At 39.7% G+C, this 19,804-nt stretch overlaps 1 protein-coding gene across 1 annotated transcript in view; it reads left to right on the top strand.

Moving 5' to 3' along the window:
• The window catches only part of LOC138372188 (ubiquitin carboxyl-terminal hydrolase 2-like), a 33,893-nt gene that overhangs the window by 2,839 nt on the left and 11,250 nt on the right, over positions 1–19,804 (top strand). The window contains exons 2-7 of the mRNA XM_069337504.1: positions 3,547–3,707; positions 6,686–6,812; positions 9,107–9,338; positions 11,908–12,154; positions 12,427–12,505; positions 15,993–16,221. Coding sequence (XP_069193605.1) covers positions 3,547–3,707; positions 6,686–6,812; positions 9,107–9,338; positions 11,908–12,154; positions 12,427–12,505; positions 15,993–16,221 — 1,075 coding nt within the window. The remainder of the gene's footprint in view (positions 1–3,546; positions 3,708–6,685; positions 6,813–9,106; positions 9,339–11,907; positions 12,155–12,426; positions 12,506–15,992; positions 16,222–19,804) is intronic.

Consider the following 19,804-nt stretch of genomic DNA (forward strand, 5'->3'; position numbering starts at 1 on the left):
CCCTTAGAGATAGGGGTAGAAAAACCCTATCCCTTTGAGATGTATTTTATTGTCTCGGTAAACGTACTTTAACCTTAAGCAAACTGTTGTCTTAATTAGGTTTTAAATTGGCATTAGTTTTGAAAAGTGCAATATAGGTTTCCAGTCATCTGTCGTGCCCATACTTGGTTTCCAGTCATCTGTCGTGCCCATACTTGGTTTCCAGTCATCTGTCGTGCCCATACTTGGTTTCCAGTCATCTGTCGTGCCCATACTTGGTTTCCAGTCATCTGTCGTGCCCATACTTGGTTTCCAGTCATCTGTCGTGCCCATACTTGGTTTCTTAAGAGTGAAAGATCAAGAATTCTATCCTTTATAGTTGGCTTTACAGTTTGCGGGTGGAATTCAAATTTAAAGGCGTGTTCACTCTTGAGTGTTCCTTCAGAGTGCCTTGTGAGCCCACTAAGGTATTATATGTTGTGGGATATTGAAATAACATAAAGCTGTGTATTTTTAGTCATTTCCATTATTTTTAATGTAGATATAAGTTTGGCGGCGAGGCTACGGCGATCACAAAAGATTGCACACTTTCAATTACATACAGATTCTCAGAGCTTTGTGTATGTTTTCTATAACAATATACAATTGTCTAATTCAAGTGAAAACTGAATAGCAATTTCACTTTTCTTGCCATATTTATTTTATTCCAGGAAGTGGGTGTGTGTGTTTACTATTTGTCTGCAGAATCAAGATATTAGCTCTTGGACCCCACCTTTCTCCCAATCTCTAATCTCCTTACATCTAATACATAAATTTCTAACATACACACGCGCGCGCGCACACATCCCCGGGAAGCAGCCCGTAGCAGCTGTCTAACTCCCGGGTGCATATTTACTGCTAGGTGAACAGGTGCATTAGGGTAAAAGAAACTACCTATTTGTTTCCGCCTTGGCCAGAAATCGAACCCGGGCCCTTAGGACTATGACCCCCCCCCCCCCCCAAGCACTGTCCACTCAGTCGCGAAGCCCCCCACAAAGACGCGAAGCGTATAATATATAATTTATATATATATTTTTATTTTATCGTTGCAATCTTTATAAATAAGAGCTGCTGCGTATAGGCTAATATATTATGATTTGTTATTTATGTACTGACAGTTTCACCGTCCTGTTCATTTACGAATCTTCGTCACAGGTTCCTTGGCACAACTCAGTGTCCAGTATTCAGTTCGATGAAATATTTTATTCTATACAGTCTATGCATTTCTGAGAACGTATCGGTGCCAGAGATCCCACAATTAAATGCTGGGCAAGGAGAGTGCTGACAATTGCTGATTCCCGAGGCCCCTGTTCCCACACACCCATAATTGGTGCCCTTTGGTGGCCAAATTGAAAATAAGTTTATTGAATACACACAAAGGGATGAGGTAGCTCAAGCTATTCTCACCCCGTTCAGTACATAGTGTTAATACATACATATACACACATCACAAACAATAAACATTATCAAACATTCTGAGAGATAAACATATACATTTCCTCCTTTACACAAGTAGGTGGCCAAATAGAAAGCCTGGACTTGAGGTATAAATTGAGTTCTATTAAGGTGAATTTACAACGTAACTGGAAATAAAGGTTTTCAAATTGAAAAGTTTATATGTATGGGAAACTATTGGTAAATTTTACGTGTTCATAAATAAGCTTTTTTCCCCACACAGTTAAAACCTATCGGTAATTTGGCAGCAAACACGTCGGGCTATCAGTAACTTGGCAGCAAACACGTCGGGCTATCAGTAACTTGGCAGCAAACACGTCGGGCTATCAGTAACTTGGCAGCAAACACGTCGGGCTATCAGTAACTTGGCAGCAAACACGTCGGGCTATCAGTAACTTGGCAGCAAACACGTCGGGCTATCAGTAATTTGGCAGCAAACACGTCGGGCTATCAGTAACTTGGCAGCAAACACGTCGGGCTATCAGTAACTTGGCAGCAAACACGTCGGGCTATCAGTAACTTGGCAGCAAACACATCTGAGAGTTTAGAGATTGGACAAAGTCCTACAATAATGGGAATGTCGGAGAACTAGAGCCTTAGCCTGGGCTAATATAGGTTTTCTGCCGTTTCATTAACTTGATGTGTTTCAAGGTTCTCATTATACTAACAACCCATAAATAAACGATTTTTTTCAGTTGAAGTACCAGTTTAAATGTAACTTTTAAGTCGTAATAACTACACGTAAAACTGTGTGCAAATGGTAGTGTCATCTCCAAAATTGTGATAAACAGTACTCCTGTGACAGCCTATATATTTATCATTCCGTCCTCCTCAGTTGCCACAACGGCCAGAAAATAGTGTACTAAACCAGCATATCTTAACAGAGCGACGTTAGCATAGAAAACGTGAATGTTTATAAGCCGCTATGATTTGTAGTCAATTATATTTTGTCCGTTGGGGATTTTGATGATTAAATAGGAAATATTCGAGACGACAGGTTGAAATTAATATTCGGTTCTCCCGAGCGTTCACGTAACTAAACTATTGTCCTGTATCGAGTTAATCTTATACTCGCTACATACACAATTAGCCGATGAACCCACGAACAGAAAACGGGACCTCACGTCAATTTAGAGAGCCTCTGCCTTGTTTAGTTCATGAGTCTGTAGCCTTAGGGAAATTATACGCTAAAATGCTCAGGAGAACAGGTTGATTCTAAAAACATCAGAACATAAGAATACATGAAACTGCAGAAGGCCTATTGTGGCCCTCACAAGGTTGAAATTAAACCTCACATTACGGGAATTAAACCTCACTTCGCTGGAAGACAGAAGAGTTAGGGGGGGACATGATCACCACATTCAAGATTCTGAAGGGGATTGATAGGGTAGATAAAGACAGTCTATTTAACACAAGGGGAACACGCACAAGGGGACACAGGTGGAAACTGAGTGCCCAAATGAGCCACAGAGATATTAGAAAGAACTTTTTTAGTGTCAGAGTGGTTGACAAATGGAATGCATTAGGGGGTGATGTGGTGGAGGCTGACTCCATACACAGTTTCAAGTGTAGATATGACAGAGCCCGATAGGCTCAGGAATCTGTACACCTGTTGATTGACGGTTGAGAGGCGGGACCAAAGAGCCAGAGCTCAACCCCCGCAAACACAACTAGGTGAGTACAACTAGGTGAGTACAAGGCAGTTCCTATTTACATTCACCCAAACTCATTCATGTATTAACATTCTTGAAACAGTCCAGTGATCCTACACCTCTTATCAGGTAATGTGCTTCATAAATCAACATTGGTTCTAAACCAGGTCTTTCCTAACCTGACCTTTTCTAACCGGTTATTTGAGCGCTGTAACATGGCACCATGTTAGGAGGGCCTGACAGCTGAGTGGACAGCGCTCGGGATTCGTAGCCTTAAGGTTCCGGGTCAGATCCCCAGTGGAGGCGGAAAGAAATGGGCAGAGTTTCTTCTCACTATTAACAGCTTAAATGATCACGCATGACAACCATTAAGGCATGATTACCAGCAATGATGTAATATGCACTTTTTCACGTAATTAAGCTTATACTGAATCGCCATTTTTCCTTGCTTTACAGGAAGGTTCCCCGCCGCGTCGCCACCAGTCTGGTATCAGCACCTGTTCGTCCTCGAGTAGTGGTAGTAGTGGTGGTGTATTAAGTGAAAACAATGGACTGCTGGGATTAAGAAACATCGGCAACACAGTGAGTATTTAGAAACCAAATCATGTACTAAATTGCTCCCCACAGCACCGCTCCTGTGCCAGGTAAGTCCACTACGGGCTCATCATAGCCCGTGCTACTTGGATCTTGTTCCAAGTAGCTGAATCTATAACAAACACACAACTAAATTGTCAGTACTGTGATGTATGATGAGAAAGGCAGTTTGCGTAGCGCAGTGGTAAGGCATTCGCCCCCCCCCCCCCCACTCTACCCAAGCAATTTGGCCTGGGTTCCTAACCTGGCCGATGAGGATTGACTGGGTGCCAATCCTTAACTGTAACCTTTGTACACCCAGCAGTAAATGGGTACCTGGTTGTTAACCGCTGCACTGAGCACCGGTCAACAACCAGAACATTGAAACGTGTGGGAAGCACACATACCTTGGAGTTGGTATCAACAGTGACATTGTAAACGATTTACATCGTAGATTAAAAGAAAGACTTTAACCACTGAAAACACTTACTGGTAAAAATATTTGTATCAATATTAAATATGCTCGATTATTATATAATATATGTTAGATCTCTAGTTGATTATCACGCTTTGCACCTAATTCACTACTTTCAAGTTTGTTGAACAAACTTGAAAGTTGTACAGAATGAAGCCATGAGGATAATTCTTGGTGCCCCAAGAAGCACAAGAATCAACACTACGGAGGAACTGAAGCTTCCATCCATACTAGAGAGAATCATGCAAGTCAACATGACTTTTTGCCTTAGTCGTGAGACCCTACATCTCCTGCATTGCTCAGAGACAAATTATACAGTGCTGTTAACACCCTATTGACTGGTGCCAACATACCAACTCCTTTTATTATAAATAGCAGAGTAAAAATGCCTGCAATCTAATCAAACTCAACATTCCTTTTAAGTGCAATCTACCTGTCTCCGATATTCCTCTTTATCTGTACCCCACCATTCAAGTATCATTCATACACACCTGTCACCAAGAAAGGTAATGAGAATCTTGATCTTCTCAAAGCTGTCACACTCAACAATTGCCGCCTTCGTCGAAAATTTAGATCTCATGAGCACTGTGTCTACACCGACGGCTCAGTCCAATCTTCTACTGGACTGAATGCATCAGCATGTAGGTTTTATAGAAATAATATTTGCACACTCAGTGTCAGGTTAAACAATTCGCTGACTTCACACAAACAGAACTAGCGGCACTAAAACTAGCTACTAGTACATTAAAAAATATAGGAGGAATAATATTTTGGGATTCAAAGCCTGCTCTTCAAGCATTTGAAAACTTCTCCTGGAAGATCAACTGCAAGAACCTCATACTAGCAATTATAAATTACCTAATCGCATGCACAGAGTAAAGGGTTTTAAATTTCTCTTTATGAATACCATCACACACAAATATAACCCATCATAATGACAGACAATGGAACCAAATTAGCATGTAACAAAGATGAAATTGAATTTAAACTCAAGTGTCCCCATCTCTGCTGTCAAGACTGTTCCAAACACTCAGGTCTGATAGAGAAATTACCAACTCCCAATGACCTGAAATTACTAGTATATAAAAGCTATCATTTGTTTAGATCTGAAACCTATGTTTATGGGCAGTATAAAACATCTATCAGACTGTACTCGACTAATTGTACTGACCTAATTGTGCTTGCTGGGGTTGAGCTCTGGCTCTTTGGTCCCACCTTTCAACCGTCAATCAACTGTGTGACACAGTGGTTGCCAGGACCAGGTTGGGTTACCATTACCTGTGGCAAGTGGCTACAGGTGATGGATCTCCCAATCCTGAGCACTCCAGGTGCAAACTCTGTGAGCAAGGACTGGGGCATGATCTCGCACATTACATCACCGAATGCCCAGTTATTAGACCATTCAGACCAGTTCTGTCTAAAAGGCAGTCTAAAAGCTGTGTGGATAGAGAGAACACAGTCTGACAGGAAGAGTTGCTTGCTTCCACCATAAGTCATTGAGAGGAGGTTGAGAGATCTTATAACATGGAACTCGATAGGCTGTCATACCCGCTTAGCTCGTGGCCCTTATTGAAAGGAAAGCACTTCAAAATGTAGGTTAGTCTGAAGAGGGCTAGACATCCATTAAGAAGGTAGAATGCATCATGAGCTTCAATGTTGATATTTAATAATTTGAGGTCCAGAAATGGCTTGCAGGCATCAGTTATTTTTGGTGTGTTCTGTAAAACAGTAATTGCCCTGTTTTAATATTGAAATGTGTGTAATTTAGGCTATTAATTTTATTTGCCTCTTGCACCAGATAAAGAAATGTTGCACCTGTGGATAGTATTTCTGAAATTTTAGCTATGGTTAAAGTAATTGTATAAAGTGATGTGGATAAAGTATTTCTATAATTGTAGTTGTGTGGTTAGCAAGTTATTTGGCTTTTCCTTGGTGGTTGAGAAATTAATGATCTTTGGAAGCTACTCTTGATTTGCTATATGTATATGTAAATTTATTGAGATTGAATAAGTAGCTTAATACAAAGCCATTCACATAAGTGACAACCATTGGAGGTAATATTGCATTACAAAATATTGCACAGTATATTGATCCACTGCAAGTGATATTGCACAACCATTTAAAGGAGCAAGACGATGCTACAGGGTATTAGTTTACAGCTTTAGACGAGAGTAATGAACTATATTATGGGTTGTTGCATTGATAATGACAATTGTCATACCACAACAATGATCGAACATTGCACAAAGGAGATAATATCTCACTGTTAGAATTACTTGTACAGAAATAATTTTTCACGTTTGACGAGTGCATAATTTCAGTACAGCATTTCAGTTCATAATATACATAATAGTACATAATTTCAGTTCATTTGATGCATCACGTTAGTGTGAGATCTGTAAGTACAAAATACAACATTGTTTGACTCCAAATGTGAAAAGTGCCAATGTTCTATTGAAATGTATTTCTTGATAAAGAGTTCAACTGAATAATAATGATATTGATATTTCAGTGCTTTATGAACAGTGTGACGCAGTGTCTCAGCAATACGAGATGCCTTTTAGAATATCTGGTTCGAGATGGCTATTCCTCGGACATAAATACCACTATATCCACTATGAAAGGCGACCTTATACGCGGTATGTATAGAATTTATTGTGTGCAATATTGTTTATGTAATTTGTATTTTTCCAATTATTTGTATATAAACTTATAATATTGGAAATACTGTATAGGGTATGTTATTGGAAATCATATCTAGTATGTTTGCAATCATTGGACTAAATTATGAAAATGGATTTTATTTTTGTTTATTTTATGCAGCGTATGTGTTAAATGTATCCACCATTATGATACATAAGTGAAGACGAGGTATCCCATCGGGAAACACTGGGAGAATGGTGTAGTGTGTTGGGTTCAAATTTATGGAACATGATGCCCAACTAACACTGTACATGAGTGTGCTCGCCTAATAGTGTTTGTAGATAGTAAGACTTGTCTCCTTGGCCTGCTTCTTTGCTTTCAGGTATAAATGCAGCATTACCCACAATTTTTATGGCTTAGTATTTCTCATTGTGGCTAGGTATGGGGGCTTAATCTCTGGCGGTTTATTTGGTCCCCCCACCCTGTCAACCTCGTGATGCGGGTGTGGCTCCATGTACCATGTTCGAGGCTCGGTTTCCCGAGGGGTCTAACAGCCGAGTGGACAACGCTCGGGATTTGTAGTCCTGAGGTTGCGGGTTCAATCCCCGGTGGAGGCAGAAACAAATGGGCAGAGATTTTCACCCTGATGCCCCTATTTATCTACCAGTAAATAGTTACCTGGAAGTTAGCCAGTGGCTGCGGGCTGCTTCCTGGGGATGTGTAAGAAAAAGGCGGCCTGGTCGAGAACCGGGCCTCCTTTTTGTTACACATCCCCCAGGTATAAAAAAGCCGCTGAGACATTGAGCCCCAAAATCATCTCGAGATAACCCTCCCTGCAGTACGTCTCTGTGGTCTCACTTCTTGCTGTATTTTGATCAGCATCCTGCCCGCATAAATAATGGCCAAATGCTCTTTAATCAAGCCACCAAACCCCACTTGTGAAAAAATAACATATGTGACTCCAGATTACAATCAAATTTGTCTTGAACAGTGCTTTCCTTTCTTCCTTTGTTCAAACCACACATCTATAAATGCTTAAACATGTACTGCAAATACCTGTAATAATAATTGCCAATAGGACCAAAATGTAACCTATCCTAGGCCTAACTATGAAATAATTTTAAGTGTTAATTTTTAGTAAATACTGCGCTATTACTGGTTACACAGCATGTTAAAATTGTCAAATGTATCATTGGTGTCTGCTGCAGCTTGAACAAGCTTTTTCTTTCCTTCTTTCTTTTTCATTCATTTCCCTTGTCAGATGTTTTTAAAATCACAATTGTTCAGTGTAGCTGGAGTTAGCCTGCTCCAGTGGGTCTGCTGTTGCATTTTATTTATTTATTAATTATTATTTATTTTATTTATTATTATTATTATTATTATTATTATTATTATTGTTGTATGCAATTATTTGTTGACATCTATTGTCTCACATCCATTAGGGTTTGTTTCACCCCTTTTTTCTCTTGTACATGATCTTAGTCAGAGATGTTCCTTATGCTAGCAGCCGCTGGTGACTACCGACAGCAATTCGACTGGTTGGCTTTTTACCGCACCATCTTCACTTTGGGTGTGGGGACGTTTCTCTCATTTATCTCCTTTGGGTGCCACTTCCTACGGGCTGCACATGTTTTCTTGGCGGCATTTTCACACCATTAGTGTTCGCGCTCAACCTATTGTCCACAAGTGATAATACAGTAACTGTTGGTTGAACGTACAGAACAACTGTTGCACCAAAAAAGTTGTTTTATACTATTAATTGTGTAGAAGGCACAAGGAAAGGCAACAACCAAACCTAAATGTTCCTAGGCCTATTATAGCACATATATGTACTAAATTAAGTCTAGGTTGGGATATATTATGCCTTCAATAAGCTTATTTTGATCTAGGACAGGTTAGGCTTTGTTACAAATCCACTTCTTTTGTTATTTCGTATGTTGCATTCAAATACGTAGTACAGAATGTGAACTTTTGGGTATAATGGTCAATTTTTGGATGCACAAGCAGTAGTTGCTACAAGTACAGTACTATAATTTTTATTAGGACGAGTTGGTGTGCTTCACTAGCGCCGGCAGGTTCCAAGGTTTGCTAGTAGCCTCGGTGTGTGTTGAGATGCTTCTGTACTTGAAGTTATGAACCTGGACATCAGGTTGTTACCTTGGTGCTTTCTGGACTGTGGGCCAGGCTGATCCCAGTCTGTGGGTGTATAAATAAACAGTATGTATATGCAACTATTGTATATGTACACTGTGTACATAACTTTTTTTTTCAAGTTTTGCTTTCTTTACAGCCTTCGCCAACTTACTGTCAGACATGTGGAATGAGGGGGGAGATAACAGTAGAGCCCTCAACACGGGACCATTTAAATCGCAAATCCAGAGGTTTGCACCAGTATTCTCAGGTTACCAGCAGCACGATGCTCAGGAGTTCCTTCGCAAGTTGCTGGAAGGTTTGCATGAAGATGTTAATCGTGTCACTGCCAAGCCAAAGCCTATAACAGAAGATATTGATGAAGACTTGGAGTAAGTCACATACAGTATTTATAAGAAACAGTGCAGAGAATATCACAATGTAGTTGAAATGAATAACCCAATCCACTCTTAAATAAAATAAGTCATCATTTGTGTACAAGGGGATAAGGATCCTGAATGGACTGATATGTTGTCACTAATTTAATATCATGTGGGGGTTATTCAAGTTAAACACTGAAGTATGTTATTTTATGTAAATGATTTATGTTAATAAATTAAAAAATTCTTCCCTTAAAACACAAGACGAGATGTTTGGACACGTTTCCAAACACGTGTTTGGACACGTTTCCTGATGCTTCTGTTAATCTAGCAATGGATATGTGCTTGGTAGTTGAGACACTTGTAAGTTACATCCTGTGGAGGTCCATCTTATTGTGATAAGCCTAGCAGGCCTCTTCATTCCATTCACCTGGGCTGTAGGAATTTTGAACCGTGGACCCTACGTGTGTGCGGGGATCATGTCCCCAACAACGGGAAACCATACAATAGGCCATATAAATTGTGTAAAGCATAATGTACTTTAGTTATGGTAATTAGTTCTGTTAGGGAGAGGAAGCAGTTGTATGTATGTGTGTATGTAGTTTTGGCTTATATCAAGAACCCCACAAGGTCGAACTACTGACCGTCCCCAGGATGCAACCCCACAACAGTTGCCCAACTCCTGGGTACCTATTGACTGCAATATCAACAAGAAGCATTAGGTGATAGGAAACGTTCCCAATAATTTATCCCATCCAGAATGCCAATTTTAAGTATATACATGACAAAGCCAACAGTTCTAAGAGATCCTTGTAGTAAATATTGTGGTTGTTGACTTGCATATACACACAAGGGTGAACTGGCACAATGAGGCATTACAGTAGTGGAAATGTTGGTACTGTATAGTCATCTTGCCAAGGTCTCATAATGAATGGAGTATAGTAATATTTTGTTTACCAAGTGGCTTTGTAAGTAATTGTTAGGTTTAGGCAGAATGAAAACATGTCTATGCCCGTTTAGAACATCCACCAAGAATCAAGACATCATATCTAAGCCACTCAGAACATCCAACATTCGGATGTTCCAACACAAAGCCCCACTCACTGGTATAAACTCTTATGTATCAATATACAGTAAAATGCAAAGTATAGTAATTGGAAAAAGTAACTACGTAATAATATAAGCCCAACCCAAGTAATAAATAATACTACAAATCCCTATCAATCCTAACAGTAATTGATATTAATTATTTGTGGGACCCACTAGTTCTAAATAAGTAAAATAGGGTGTTTTATTTAGAAATATTAGTTTGGTCATGGAAAAATTGTCATAGCACAAATTTTAAGAACCATTTACCTGTCATAATTATGTTTTTTTTTTTAGTTTTCAAGTGTTGGCATTATTATGATCAGAGATATTGTTACTTAAGAGCTTTGAGAAGACCTTGCAGGTTGCCATATCAGGGCAAAGATTAATTTAACACTTACGCAACCAGCTGCAAACAATGTACATTTTTCCTTAATCATGGTGGTTTTGTTTACATTAATAATTGTAAACAAAACTGCCAATACTTGTCAAGTCCTGGCTCTGGTTATTGTATATCTTGCCTGTCTTTTGATGACAGGCAATGATAGGCAGTGACATGCAATGAATTGCCTAATGACAGATTACCGTCATTAGACACTTCACTAATGACAGATACTGCAGTTATATAGATTGTCTAACACTGGATTCCTGCCAAATAGTATATACAAATGGTGTTAAGTAAAGTTTAATACAAATGGTGTTAAAGTTTATACAATAAATTTAAAACTAAGTTCAGTTAAAATAACACTGGCCAAAGTGATGTATGTACAGTAATGTAGTTTTCTATACTGTAATATACAATTACTGACTGGGTTTGAGCCTAGATCAAGGATAATTGAATGTGCACCAATCCTTAACAACTGTTCACCCCTGTTCACCCAACAGTAATTGGGTACCTGGTTGCTAACCAAATTGGCAGGTCAAGTTCCAGGGAAAACTAGTTGGGCAAGGCTTACCATGAGCTATGGGAAGGGAAAGCTCTCGGCCTGCTAACAGGAGTCGGCAGTCGTCTGCTCCTGTACCCACCTGTGTGTAAAACTAGTAGGGTAAGGCTTACCATGAGCTATGGGAAGGGAAAGCTCTCGGCCTGTTAACAGGAGTCGGCAGTCGTCTGCTCCTGTACCCACCTGTGTGTAAAACTAGTAGGGTAAGGCTTACCATGAGCTATGGGAAGGGAAAGCTCTCAGCCTGCTAACAGGAGTCAGCAGTCGTCTGCTCCTGTACCCACCTGTGTGTAAAACTAGTAGGGTAAGGCTTACCATGAACTATGGGAAGGGAAAGCTCTCAGCCAGCTAACAGGAGTCAGCAGTCGTCTACTCCTGTACCCACCTGTGTGTAAAACTAGTAGGGTAAAGCTAACCATGAGCTATGGGAAGGGAAAACTCACGGCCAGCTAACGGGAGTCAGCCTGTTCCTGCACTCATCTGTGTAAAAAAATATTTTTATACTATACAGTACAAGTACTTACATTTTCTCCTTTTTTGTTTCTTTTCAGTGACAACCAGAAAGCGATGGAATCTTGGAAACGGTATCTTCGATATGACGACAGCAAGATTGTAGATATGTTTGTTGGTCAGTTGAAGTCATGTCTACAATGTTCTGTATGTGGTCACTGTTCTGTAACTTTTGATCCGTTTTGGGATCTCAGTCTACCAATTCCCAGCAAATCTGGTCAAGTTCGACTAGCGCAGTGCCTTGACCTCTTCACCAAGGAAGAAGTACTAGATGGAGATGAAAGACCTGTGAGTATTATACACGTCTGAGTTTATAATACAGTACAGTATCTTTGTATTAAATGATATTTATTATTGGATATTTAAATAATTGATAGTGGTTTTTAGTATTACTGCAATAGTTGTGTTGATTATGTATAATTTGGGTATAAAATGATCATAAAATATTTTCATATTAAGATTCAAGATCTTTTCATATTAATCTTCATATTAAGATCTAAAATATATCATTTTAGCATAAATTTATTTTATATTTACTTAAAACTGCTTTTGTGTTGCAGACATGTTCCAAGTGCAAAGAGAGAAGAAAAATGACAAAAACCTTCAGCATACAGAAGTTTCCAAAAGTTTTTGTTCTTCGTATCCTTTTGTGAATCTGAGCTGACTAGTGGTGTGGGTTATTGATATTTAATTCCTCTATACTGTATTTGGCATTTCCTGTAGGAATACAGTAGCTTAGTCTGCATTTTACTCAGTTTCTATGCTCTACAGTAATGTATTTTAAGTGTCTCATTGTGCAGTATTGACTTTAAACTTAAAATCACATGTACAATCATAATGGTGAACTTGCTATATGTTGGACGCCTCTGGTCACACAGTAGGAGTGTCAACAACAGTTCAGCAGAACTGCATTTGTGCATCTTAGTCATCTTCTTCCCTCCCTGACAACAATAGTTTGCAGCACGGCATTAAGAGTGCATTTTCCTGGTGCGTTGTCTCTCCATCGCCCCAGGGCAGACTTCCTTCAGCATCAGAGCTGTGCAGTTGCTCACTCACTCACTCCGGGCTAGTACGTGGCCAATGTAGAAGTACAGTATATATATATTTTATAAAATAAACAAAGAAAAAGCCACGCAGTTTGGTACTCTGACTCCTTCCTGCTGCCAAATAACCCCCAACTAAACCCAGACGATGACAATTTATTTTTCAACCTCCTCGTTAACATATAGAAGTTTGGAAAAAATAAATAATTCCTGTTGATGCCTGTGTATGTAGGTATACTTTATCCTTATATTTGAGGTCTTCCCTAGGTCATACTACTGATCTTCCCCAGGATGCAACCCCATAACAGTTGACTAACTCCCGGGTACCTATTGACTGGTAGGTGAAGAGAGGCATTAGGTGAAAGGAAATGTGCTCAACTATTTGTCCTGCCCGGGGATCAAACCCAGTTTCTTGTTAACAGTATCTTTAGTGCCTATTCCCATAGACATGATGCTTGAAATATTTTTTTATGAAATATAATCACAAGAAAATCAATTTTAGAATTGGTTTATATAAGGTCTTTGTTAAATTTGAGAGATTGGATAAAGATATTAGAAGCAAAATTTTACCTTCAAAATAATGCTTTGTTACACTAGGCCAGTGTACAGTAGGTCACACACTGATGACGTGTGTGTGAAATCCAGGTCCATATCTTGAGATGCATGGGGTCTGGAAGAGATGAAACTGATTATACTTCCTGTAAATAAACTAAGAAAATTGTTCAAGAACAGAGGAACATGGCACAAAGATAACAAAAAAAGTATATTAAAACATGATCCCCATTTTCACTGTAACAAAAAAACAACCAACAGCCAGAGGAAAAGGTGCGTAATGCACTTGAATCTGAGAAAAACCTGAACCATGAAGTCTGAAATGATATGTTGTGAATGTGCATATATTATAGGCAAAAGCTTCTAGAGAAGATGGTCATGCAACTTTTACTTAATCATCTGAAGCCTACGCACCTATAGCCTATACACCAAGGTAAAAGTAGACGAATTGGTGAAAGAACACTACACCAACAGAATAGGCCAAAACAACAACCTGGGATTACTGGTGAGGACTCGTGGTGTCACCGTCTTCCAAGGGTGGTATTAGTCAGTCACATGTTCCAGAGCAAAAGAAACCAATGAGAGTTGTGCAGAACCAATAAAACAATTCTTTCGGTGAGCAAAGATAGGAAATAAAAGTTAATCCTGATTACTGCATGTGAAGAACAGGTTGCACCAATACTCCCCTCAATGGCAGACTGGGGTAAGAGGAAAAAAGTCAGAAATAAGGCAATGCAATGAACAAAGGGAGAGTGGGAAAACCCAGCACCCACAGGAGCTGTGTGTGCATCAGATGAAGACCTAGGCTCTCAAGTGAAGCAAGCTAATATCAAACTGCCAAGCTTTAGCTCAAAACACTCAAGATGGCTGTTGAAATCAGATTGACTAGATCCTGAGACTCATTCAGCTAAACCTTGGCAGTGAATGCATAAAGTAAGAGCAGTGTGGATACCAAAGCTACCTAAAGTAAAGAAAGAACAAAGACCTAAACACCTGGCTAAAGAAGCAAGGCATGGAGCATCCACAGAGCCCCGAGTACCTCAAAGTAGGAACTCAAATAATTGCCTACAATGTACAGGCCAGGGTGAAGAAATGGTGAACTAGACAACCACCCAACTAATTCAATATAAAACCACCCAGAGATGAGGAGCTGAAGAAAACCAAAAAGATAGGGAACAAAAGAAGAAAAAAAAGTAAAAAAAGATGTCTGAAGAAATACTGTAAAACCAAGCCCAGCCAAGTCTGATCACCTGGTTACCTAGCGATGATGTCGAGGCTCAACATCCCTGCGGCCCGGTCCTCAACAAGGCCTCTAGTTGCTGGACTGGTCAACCAGGCTGTTGGACACGGCTGCACGCAGCCTGACGTATGAATCGCAACCTGGTTGATCAGGTATACGTTGGAGGTACAGTATTTATTAAGTTCTCTCTTAAGCACTGCGAGGGGTCGGCTAGTTATTCCCCTTGTATAGTGGAAGTGTGTTGAACAGTCTCTGGCCTCTAATTTTGATGGTTCTCTCAGAGTACCTATTGCACTTCTGCTTTTCAACGGGGGTATTCTGCACATCCTGCCATGCCTTCTGTGTGGAGAAAATCTCCTAGCAGGAATCTATTTCTTTAATGATTATTATTTTACTACATTATTTCTAGTATATTAATTAAAGTGGACTGTATGATTCTATAATGGTCCTGCTAGGAACTTTCCTTCACAACCTGAGGGTTATTAAATTATAGCCTAATCGAAATTAATCGATTGGCTCAATTTCATTACTAATAGTCTACAATGGTTAGTGTTAAATAATTGTGGAACAGCTTAGCTGTTTTGTAGAAGGTGGTCTGGTTAAATATATTTAAAGTATGGACACCCTGCACATAATTTGAAGAGTTATCCTTTTTGACTATGTGAGATGATGATAACCAGGGAACTATTGATGCATCCAGCCGTGCACAAGGCAAGAGTGTGAGATGCTTATTTCCTTTGGGCTCTGTTGGTTGTCCCCATCTGGTGGTTGTTGGGGAAAAGTCTGATAATTACTTTGACGAGTCTTTCAAAATGTTCCTATGGTTCAGGTATTGCCAAACACAGGGCTAGATTTAACCATATTTTGGGTCCTTGGCCAAACAGCATTAGCAGTACTGAGCATGACAATGTGTACAGTACAGGGACAAATAATTGGGCAGTGTTACCAAGTAATTGATTACTCAGAGTATGTATTTGAAATTTGTCAATTTTTATGGTACAAAAAAAGTGTTAGTGGGCCCCCTGATACTGGTGAGGTCTTTGGTGCTGGTGGACCCTAGGCCATAGCCTACTTGGCCTATTGGGTAATCTGGCACTAGCCAAACTTGGTGAAAGGTAGAGTATTATATATAAGATTTTAATCATGTTACGGATAGTTGTCCTTGCTAGTAAACAGATATAGGTACCATAATATTGCTTTGCATAGAGCCATTGAAATTCATGCATTTTCAAAGTGACTTTACTAACAATGTTTCTTCTACATTGGTGACTTTCCTTAACCTAGAATACAGATTTGAAGAGGTTTTCACCTTTAGAACGATGGCGGGGAAAGTTATCATGCACGGTGGAATTTCCATTGGAGGGCCTTAATCTATCCAAATATGCATCAAGCTCGAGTGCCTCACCTCTCTACAACCTCAGCGGAGTTGCCAACCACTCCGGAACTACATATTCAGGCCATTATACTGCCTACTGCAAACATCCCTATTCAGGCACCTGGCACGAGTACAATGACTCAAGGTATGTCGCATGATTATACATTTTTAAGGTTGGCTATACTGTATAATTATTTTATTTATGCACAAAGAAAGGTTTGTAGTACATGTAATGTATATTTATCAACTCGTCCCTGCCCTCAGTTCGTGCTTAACCCTTGTGTGGCTCCGGGCTATTTAGCATTTGTCACCCACAGGCGCATACCCCAAAAAAAAATCTAAACCTGTTAATTTGTGTTCTCTGATCATGGGAAAAATAATAAAAAATCGTAAGTGGCATATATTGCCCGCTATAGGGTGGGGAAGTCTGGCAAAAAACAGGCGCTGACTCAGCGTGCGTCCCAGACGGTCTGTTTCTCGCCAGCTGTCGGGCAGGAGTTGCCACAAAGAGATAATTACCTAATTATTTCAATGTCTCTGATTGATTTTTTGTATTTTTTTTGCTGTAATATTATTCAATAGTGTGTAGTGTGTTATATTTATATAATAAAATGAGTGAATCATTGCTGTACTCAAAAATATGGTGTGCATATTGTTGATTCAATTATGTTCATCAAACAGTAAACAAATACTTTGTCGGTTATTACACTATATACACAGGTTATATATAAGTATCTGCATGTTTTATTCACCATAACGAACCACCAAGTTGCTATTATGAGTCAAAAAGCAATGAGGAGTGACCGCCACACACCAGCCAGCCACTCGCTGCCACTCACTCCCTCAACACCTCACTCGCCCACATTCTCCTCCCACCATACTGTTTTTGCTTTTATTCACTATATACAGACGTTATATATAAGTATCTACATTTGTGTTCACCATAACGAACCACTAAGTTGGCATGCTAAGTGGCAGCCCACCACTGGCTATTACTTCCTCCCTCCCTCCCTCGCCTCACCTGACTCACCCACATTCTCCTCCCAAAATACTGTTTTTGCTTTTATTCACTATATACAGACATTATATACAAGTGTCTGCATGTTTTGTTCACCACAGCTGTACAACTAAGTTGATATAGTTAGTTCAGGCACTAAGAGACGTCGCTACACAGTCAGGTGGCAGCTGCTTCCCTCACACATTCAAGGTCAGATGCACTAAAATTTCACCCCCAACAATACTGTCTGTGGTGTTATTACCCTATATGCAGACATTATATATATATAAGTATCTACATGTTTTGTTCACCATAACTGTTCAACTAAGCCGGTATAATGCCCAAAGAGCATAGTGGCCACCCCTACCAACATGACAAATCATGCAGATGTTGCCACATCCATCAAATTTAAATGTTTTTTTAGGTAAAATACATACAAAGGGTGATACGAAAATTGATGAATTTATAGATAGAGCTAGTACATACAATGCCTAAAGTCACTATTACGCAAAGCGTTTCGGGTAGACCATCACCAAAATGGCTTCTCCCCCACACTCCTTTTATTGTTATTACACTGTATATACACTTTATATATAAGTATCTACATTCGTGTTCACCATAACGAACCACTAAGTTGGTATGCTGAGTGGCAGTGGCAGCCCGCCACTTGCTGCCACTCCCTCCCTCACCTCACCTGACTCGCCACCATTCTCCTCCCACCATACTGTTTTTGCTTTTATATACAGACGTTATATATAAGTATCTGCATGTTTTGTTTACCATAGTGAACAACTAAGCTGGTATAGTGAGTCCAGACAGTAAAAGGTGGTCACACAGTCAGCAGACAATGCTACCTTCCTCCCCACCAAGATTACTCCTCTCACTACAGCGCTAATTATCACAGCAATCCTGCTATTATCAGAATCCTGGTCATTTTTATCAGTCAGGGGTCTTCTGTAATAATATCATCGCTAAATAATAGCAAGAACATGCATGTTATGGCATTTTTAGGCGATACTGTGGTCACATGCTGAACAGCAGTGCTGTGAGCTCATGCTGCATGCGTCAGGCTTGGTAGCTCACTCAATACTGAGGCCCCTCACACCCGGGAATTTGGCCCACGATTTTTTTAAATGGCGTCTGTTTACAAGAGCCCTGATGAAGGTGTGGTGAACCCCGTGTATCCGAGGGCCATTTAAATCTTGCGTAGTACTCCAATACATCATATGATGTGGAGCACAAGTTACTGCAAGTCACTGAACACATCATATGATGTGTTGCGCAGTTAAAGGGTTAACCATTGTGCTGTGCCAAGTTTATTATGAAATTTTCCCGGTGCGCATGAAATAGTGTTTCCCCAAAAATTCTTTTTTCTTTGTAAAATGATAAATTCCCTTCTCCGAACATGTCTATGTAAAAATAAATACCAAATTCCACTTACTTTGGCTGTGACAGTCATCGGGGCCTGGTCGCGCGGGCCATTCAAGCACCGGGTGTTGCCACAGATATATTTTCAATTATTTGTTTTATGTATTTCCAATGCGGTTTTATGTTTTTTTTTATCGTATATGATGCATATTTGTGTCCTTTACAATATGTATACAGTAGAATGTTCATAATGTTCCATGGAACTGTGATACATATGTCAGTAATGTGTACACAATAAATGTTTGTTGCAATATTACCTGGTTAAAAAATCACTAAAATTACAATATGTACAGTTTCACACACTATTTACACAGTAACACACTGTATCTTCAATGTTATTTCCTATTATTCCCACATGACTTGGCACCCAGTTGATAAGTACCCGATAGCCTTGACGTTTGAGTGCTTGCATTAATGAGAATACATGTATTATCAGATGGATGTTGTCACGTATGTGTTCTTATTACAAGGTTTCAATGGCAGTTCTCGAATCTGTATGCATGATAACGTGTTGTCGGTGTTCTGCAAAAGCATGTCCAAAGCCTTTTGAATGGCTAGCTTGAATGTTTGTAAAGTCGAACACCCATTTGAGAGTCTCCAACTATTTAGTTTCCTGCCTTAACTGCAACTCCGGTTTCTTGTCCCTGCTGGTCTACTGATCCATCTGTGAAGTATGTAAAGCTGTCAGGTGCCAAGTTTGCTTCTATATGCATCTGTGCAATATTACGTAGCAGATGAGGATTAGTCAGCTTCTTTTTTCCTTCAAGAGCCATAATCTTAGTCTGCTGGCAACGATTCCCAAGGGGCTTGCATAATGAAGTCTGCATGTATTTTGTCGACACCCCTCTGTGACTGTATTTGATATAGCGAATGTATTGATGGTGCTTATTGCACAATAGGTCCATCTGTTGCTATTGGAGACTTTCCCGAGTTAGTGCTCCAGTGATTATATCTTTAAGTGAACTGATTCTAGGTCTACTCAATATCTTGGTCTGCATGCATGCAGCAATCCTTTTTACCCTTATTTCAATCGACGTTAGCTTGGTTTATAACGGGTTCAATATTTTGTCCCTCTGGGACCCGTTATGACTCGCAATGCATCATTTTGAATAACCTCAACATTTGCCCACTGACCAGGAGAAAGAGTGAGTAAGGCAGGCGGTGCGTAATCAATTAGGGAACGAATGGCGTGCATGTGAACATTTTTAACACTGTGTCCCACTCCTAGACAGGGCCCTGTGATTGCTCTCATGTCAGTCGTGATTTTACTTTTTCCTTCAGATATTGAATTTGCTTGTTGAAT

Source organism: Procambarus clarkii, chromosome 38 (genome assembly GCF_040958095.1).
Source record: "Procambarus clarkii isolate CNS0578487 chromosome 38, FALCON_Pclarkii_2.0, whole genome shotgun sequence".
Lineage (NCBI taxonomy): Eukaryota > Metazoa > Arthropoda > Malacostraca > Decapoda > Cambaridae > Procambarus > Procambarus clarkii.